At 44.3% G+C, this 7,164-nt stretch overlaps 1 protein-coding gene across 1 annotated transcript in view; it reads left to right on the plus strand.

Annotated features, from left to right (window-relative positions):
* Positions 1–7,164, plus strand: part of TNFRSF11A (tumor necrosis factor receptor superfamily, member 11a, NFKB activator) — a 26,791-nt gene that overhangs the window by 10,681 nt on the left and 8,946 nt on the right. The window contains exons 2-8 of the mRNA XM_010000955.1: positions 1,276–1,357; positions 1,805–1,930; positions 2,451–2,594; positions 3,694–3,787; positions 4,156–4,250; positions 5,109–5,216; positions 7,054–7,106. Of these exons, the coding sequence (XP_009999257.1) occupies positions 1,276–1,357; positions 1,805–1,930; positions 2,451–2,594; positions 3,694–3,787; positions 4,156–4,250; positions 5,109–5,216; positions 7,054–7,106 (702 nt within the window). The remainder of the gene's footprint in view (positions 1–1,275; positions 1,358–1,804; positions 1,931–2,450; positions 2,595–3,693; positions 3,788–4,155; positions 4,251–5,108; positions 5,217–7,053; positions 7,107–7,164) is intronic.

Below are 7,164 nucleotides of genomic sequence, written 5' to 3' on the forward strand. Positions count from 1 at the left end.
AGGGAAAGATATTTGCTACTTAAAGAGACTGCTATTGCTGCAACTAGAAAAAGAGAAAAGAAGAGAGGTAAAGATTTTGAGGGAACAAGGGGAGAAAGCTAAATAGAGGAATGGAAACCACTATCAGTAGGCACAGGGCTGTCCTTTGCTATTAGACAGCAAAAGCTCTCTTTAACCAGCAGCAGAAGCTTTGTTACCACTTTCTGCAGGTAAATGAGATTTTAACAACCCTATGTAATAATTAAGGATTCCTTTCTTTGGGCCAGATTTTGAATCATTGTGTCTGTTGCAAGATCAACAGCTGATTATAAGGTGGTGAGTCTGCCTGGAGGACTGCTGCCAGGAGACTCCTGGACAGGCAAAGCAGGGTCAGTGAGGGGCTGGGCATGGTGCTTGGCCAGCCAGCATCCCCAGCACAGCTGAGGGGTCATCCCCAAAGACCAGCTGAGAGAGCCACATATACTGGTCTGTTGGTAGAACTACCATTATCTATAGGCAGCTGAGGGCAGCAAGGGGATGTGAAGGAAGCAACACTGCTACCTGCTTTGCAGATGCGCCCACGTATAACAGTTTCAGGTGGTTTGGGGGTGGTTTGTGTTGGATTTTTGCGTTGTTTGTTTTTGAGATACAAAAAGCTGTTTAATAGCATCACCTCTCGGGGTGGCTGCCTGATTTCCATGAGACCATCTCTGCAGGACACAGTGGAGGTTATAAGAAGCTGCAAAGTTCAAGTCCAGTTTTTCTGGGGCTAGTCAGGAGTATTGTGTATCCCAGTGGGAAGCTGGGAACTTCTTCTTTTTCAGGACTATAAATCATTCGCCTTACTTGTTTGCTTATTGCTATGCATTAAAATTGTCTGTTGCCCAGGTCTTGATCTGAGGGCATGTCTGTGGAAGAGACTATGGAAGTATCTCTATGCCTTTTTTTTTTTCTTTTTAACAGTTGTTTTAAAGTCATAGATTTCAAATAATAAAATACTGTATGAAAAGTTTATATAGCAGGCCAAAAGTTCATGACAAATGGCACAATTGTGTTGCTTTTTTATCACCTGGCTGTATTACAAGTCCCTGTGTGTGCAGCAGCAAGTACATGTTCTTGAAGTGTCTACAAATCACCTTTGAAGTCATAAATGTTGAGTAATTTTTACTGCTTGGCTATCTAAAGTGCTATCCAAAAGAAAAGTTTTCCTCCTCTCTGCCAGCACTGTGACTAGGCAGGTTCAAAGCTCTCCAGGAATATTGGTTCTCATGTCCTCTCTCCCCTTCTCCTCTCCAGTTGTCACTACAAATTGCCCCACCGTGTGAAGGCGAACAACACTATGAGTACTCAGGATGGTGCTGCACAAAGTGTGAGCCAGGTACGTGAGCACTGGCCTGTACCAGCCTCATAGCTGGAAAGTTCATTAGAAACAGCTCTGTGGGTCAGTAAGGCAGCTTGCTCTTAGGACTCTGCTAATCCACTGGCACACACGCCCTCACAGGTGCATGGCTTCAGGCTTACAAGTGCCTTCCAGTGCAGGAGTGGTCTTGCTGACCTCAGCAGCTATTTTGTTAGGGTGGCACGTGGCCACAGCGAGAGACAGAAAGCACTTGTTTTTCATGCACGTAAATAGGACTGTTCCCAGGGTATAAGCTTCACGGATGCTTCAGTGCCATGCTAAATGCGGGCCAGACTGAGGAACTGACAAGTTGGCAGGAAGAATTGATTGTCCAGAGCGTTAGCCCAACCTGTTATTTTCTCTAAGCTCCTTAGACAGCTGGTGTGCAACTTGCAAACAACCTACTTGTCCTTCTCTGATTCACAGGAAAGTATATGTCTGCTAGATGCACAGGTACTTCTGACAGTGTGTGCCAGCCATGTGGACCAAACGAGTATATGGATGTCTGGAATGAAGAAGAGAAATGCTTACTACATAAAATATGTGATCAAGGTGAGCTGTTCATTCTGAGGAACCTTTTAATCAAAATTAGTGAAGCAGTAAGATGGGAAAGTGGATCTAGGGAAGAGTTACTTTGTTCAGGTACCCAACACTGAAGGCTGTGCTGGCAGAAGAGCCTGGTGTAGAGGGCAGTTCCCAGGCAGCAGAGAGTCTGTGTTGTGCTGAGCACCGCAGCCGTAGTCTCGATGCTGCTGATAACGATTATCTTCACTGGGGCCATTCACTCCTGTGAGTTGGATCTGAAAGGTTGTCCTTTTGCCTAGCATACCGTGCATTCACTTCCCCTAACATATTTGTCTCACTCTTGCAAAAGCTTTGTTTATTTTCTACGTGGCTACAAGGAAAAGTATCACTCACTATGCAATTAGTGGGGATCCTGGTGCTGATCAAGGGTCTCCCACAGATCTTGAAAGATAACATCGCCTTCAAGCAAATAGGTAGAACAGGAGGTTCCTAAAGTTGGGTCTTACTGTCAAAAGAGATTTTTACTGTCATCTGTTTTCTCTTTTAGGGAAAGCTTTGAGAGAAGTGAGCCCAGGGAACAGCACGTCCCAGCGGCAGTGTGCTTGTACGATGGGCTACCACTGGAACGAGGACTGCGACTGCTGCCAGCGCAACACCCTGTGTGCACCAGGATTTGGAGTTGAGCATCCTGGTAAGTTACAGAAAGAGGATGTGAAATGTCCAGCTCCGACCTAAGGAATGAGGCCAGCATCGTGTGGGTTGTAACATTAGACAGGATTCTTTAGACTCTCAGATGACTGTCAACAGAAGATGTGTCTCTGAGTTGTCATTACTAGTGTGCTTAACCCTCCCCGACTGTTTGCATTTTGAAGGCTTCTGCCTCTGTAGTGTGAACAGTATCTTGAATCCAGTGACTTCTGCAAGATATCATGTGGACATGGCAAGAGTTGCAAGCATTTCAGTGTATTTCTAATGTTTGCTGAGGTGTCTGACTGTAAGTCACTAGGACATGCATTGCTCCAGTATTGAGAGAAGTGATGCATTGGTGCTGAGGTTGGATTTGAAATCAGGTTCTGTCCAATGACTTTGCTGTGCCATTTTGTAGTGTTATAAACAAGTTAAAAGTGATTAGCACATTTAAACTAGTACAAGTGTTCTTTATTTTAGATGACTTGAAATGCAAAAATTTATTACAGACATTTAATTTAGTCTTAAGTCTGATCAAAACCAAAATACAAGTGTTTTGTGGGTGGAAAATAGAGACAGTCAGGTTCAGTAAGGAACACTGGTTACAACTGTGCCAAGCACAAGGAACCCCTCAAAGCAGCACATAATAGAAAAATGGAGGATGGAATGCTGAAGCACAGTGGTGCTGTTTTATCTTCAGTCTAGCAAATCCTGATACAGCATTTTGTTTACTGTGGCTTTATAGAAGTGAAAATACCTGTTAGCATTCCTGTCTGTAGTGTAGCGTTGACACAAGAAGTTAATGGAAGGGGAAGGATACAATAGCTGTGTGTTATTTTACAATAACTGTAAATGGTCCCTGGTCGTTTGTTATTTTGATTGTGTGGAGAAGTGCTCAGGTGAGATTGGCATACATTTTTTCTTCTTTCGTGTGGCTGTCATTGCTGCTGTAATGTAGTGTAAGCTATACTCTTCAGGGAAGCTTTTGGGGAGGGTGGGGAGGAGTGTGGATTGAGTGGGTGGGGAACATAGTCACCTTTTCCTCGCCTGAAAGGAACCCATGGAAGCTCACTATGAAGTTTTTCTTTCTTTACTATACACAGTGCAACAAGACAAGGACACAATGTGTACACCATGTCCCAGGGGCTACTTCTCAAATGTCGCTTCATCCACCGACAAGTGTAAATCCTGGACCAAGTAAGTCCCTGTATCTTGTAGAAGGACCATGACAGTCAAAAGCTGGGGAGAAGCTTGAGCAAGAGCATTTTTCAGTGGGATGTTTCAGGCTGTCTGCCGAGTGCACAGAGCATTTTTGTTGGCTGTGCAGCAATAAAGGCATTCCCACACTGACACCTGAATTTTCCTTGGGTGGGAGCAAGAAAGAGCAGTAACAGCAGAACTGCTGAATGAGCACAGCTTAAAGTAAAGACGGTATCTAAGATTAATGGTGGAGAAATTCAGGATAAACTTTGGGTGTTACGGCAGAAAGTACTACTCTGCATAAGCGTAGGAGCCATCACAAGCTCCCTCTTTGCACACCTAGCCTCTTTGTCTTTCTTTTTCAGCTGTACAGCTCTAGGAATGACAGAAAGTGTGCCTGGGACCGACAAGTCAGATGCAGTTTGTGGAGAAGGGAAGATCCCTGAGCCATCAGAAGATGGTATGTGCCCTTGTACATTTTATCTGTTAGAAAGTACCAGGGAGGAGGAGGGATGTGTTTACTAGGAGTTTTGGCTGGCTTAAGACTCCATTCCCATTGTGGATGGGGAGCAGCTGCAGATCAAGGCAGCACTCTTGGAAAATCCCAATTGTAAAGATTCCTAAGCCTGGCAGCTCTGGTGCCCATGTCCACTACTAAGCAGAGCTTTACACCTCCCAGGGAAACTGCACGGCAAGCAGCATTGTTGTTATACTCATCACCTCCATCACCTTTACAGGTCTTCCATTTTCTCAGCCTGCTCATTTCCACACACACTTTATCTGTACCAAGGCTACCAGCTTCTCTCCAGGCTTCTTTTATAGCAATACAGTCTCAGCTGAAGGTAGCTCTCCCTTCTTGCCTAGTGCCCATTTCCCTCTCCAGTGTGGGTGTGGTACCAGGGAGGCTGCTTGCCTGGTGTGCAGTGACTCTTCATAACCTGAGATAAAGGACAGATATTGCCAGCTGAATTCTACAGTCTCAGTGAGAGGTATGTTGTCCCCTCCCAAGGGAGAGCAATCACAGCCTAGGGGCTGCTAGCAGCTGGCAAGGGGACATTTGTGACTGGATCAAACCTCTCTGAGACACCCAAGACTCTGATTTTTATGGAGATGGCTTGGTACCAGGTACCTTCAGTAAGGCTGCTTGTCACAGAACTGCTGGAGTGCTAGAGCTGTTGTCCTTATTATAAAAACTGAAAATCAAAAAGGAAGGAAGAAAATCCTTCTCCTTTGGAAAAGCAGGTAAAATGCGTAAGGATTGTCATACTGTTGAGCACAAGCTGCATGTTGATGGCACTATCTTTTTTATATCCTGCAGGAGCAAACAGAATCTTATACGTGTTGATTGTCATCTTGTTTTTTGTGGCACTAATTGGCATTGTCATCTTCATCATATACTACAAGAATAAGGGAAAAAAGCTGACAGGTATGTGATAGCTAAGGACATTCATGCACATGACAGCTGCATGGCTGGCTGTGCGCTCTCTTTTCATGAGTAACCACCAGGTTAAGAAACTCAGGAGTTCTGTGCTGTCCCTGTATCTGTCCATATGACTGTGCTTTAACTAGCACAAATCCAGGCTTCAAATTCCTTTCCTCTAGGCAGGGAGTGTATTACACTTATACACACAACATAGCACTTGGTGTCCTCCAGCAGCCCTGACCAGGGGGTGCCCACCCCTGGGGCAGCCGCAGCTTTTATAGCAGCACGGCCGCTCTGCACCATGTGGCACAGGCAGACCCCCCAGCCAAGGGGAAGCAGGGACAGACACTGGGAGCTTTCACCCCCTCCTGTCTCCTTCTTCCCCCTTCCCCTGAAACCTACATTTGAATGAGTTAAAATACAGTATTAAAGATGAAAGCCTGATGTGTTTTTGAAAACTTGATGGAAGCAATGTTTTTTAGCTGGAGGTCAAAGTTCTGATGATGTACTGAAGAAATACCAGAAGTAATAGAATAAATAATAAAAGTAGAAAATAGAAATGTTTTAGCAAAGGCACACAAGATAACAGTGGGGAATGTAATATATTATAAATATATCAGTAATACCTCCAGTATTAACTCTTTGTTAAACCCAGGATCTCCTTAGTTAACAACGTACTCCTATTGTTCTTTACATTTTTTATTTTTCTTCCTCTACACATGGAAAGCTTTTCCTGGTGTAGTTTTTCCATCATCTCCTTTGCCAGACCCTAACAACTGATGAAATATTTTGGGAGCAGTGGAAGGGAAGACAGCAATGCTCTCTTTTAAAGTGTATTTCAGCCTGTGTTTTAGAAATCAGCTGCCTCTGCCACACTAAACACGGGTTATACTAAATCTGGAATTCCTGGGATGGGCTGGAGGAAATGGTGACTCTCCTTGCAAACCAAATACTTGCAATGCAAAGCAGGTTAAAGGGTGATGCTCTCTATTTGACATTTCTGTTGCCCTGCAGCTCTGTAGTGACAGTCCTCTGTTGCCTTTGCATGGCAAATCCTGCTGACTGAGGCCCCTGAGACTTGCAGGCTCAGGAAGCAGCTCTGCCTACTTGGGGACTGATGGTAAATGTGCAGACTTAACATCAGAGGAACAGAATTGTTGCTGGGAACTGGAAATGGCTACAGAGCTGTTCTATCTTCAGACATACAAAATCAAATGTACACTAGACCTGAGTCCTACAAAATCTTCTGGAAGTGTAAACAGAAAACAAGAAGACCTGCTAACTCTAAGAAAGTGGCAGTCTTTACCATAAAGCATTGTTGGGCTGAAAGCTTTTCTATGGGAGATACTCCAAATAAGTGAAGTTTGCCATTTAGTACACCCCAATGAAGTGGAATACACTGTATATGAGCCTGCCATCCTGTGGTTTCAGTGGCTTACCTCTTCTCTCCAGGCTCCTCACCCCTGTCTGAGAATGGTCTTCGGGCCATCCATGTGACTTCTCCTGAAATAGACTGTATGGCTTCAAGTGGGTCAGGCCAGTCATAGTTTGGTGTGACATATGACCAGGAAAGAAACCCCATTTGATGTGGAACACAGTTTAACCGTGGTCTATTTTAGGAGCTTGGAAACATTTGTTCCATAGAAATATATCCATGTTCCAGTTACAATGAATCCTCAGCTGGACCAATGCTGGGACACTTGAACAGTCAGTAAAAACAATCTGGTTGGTTTTCATTTAATATGGTATTGTGGATCATGAATGACTGTGAGTGTTTAGGTCTGTGGCTAACTTCAGTGCCTGCTATACATTACAGCTACTCTTTTTGTTTTCCCTGCAGCAGATCTACAGAATTGGGCTAATGAAGTGTGCAGCCAAATAAAAGGAACAAAGGTAAAGTCAAAGGCACTAACATTTTCTCTCTGATTTATGTTTTCCACATGGCATTCCT

The sequence above is a fragment of the Chaetura pelagica genome, unplaced genomic scaffold (genome assembly GCF_000747805.2).
Source record: "Chaetura pelagica isolate M959 unplaced genomic scaffold, ChaPel_1.0 scaffold104, whole genome shotgun sequence".
Lineage (NCBI taxonomy): Eukaryota > Metazoa > Chordata > Aves > Apodiformes > Apodidae > Chaetura > Chaetura pelagica.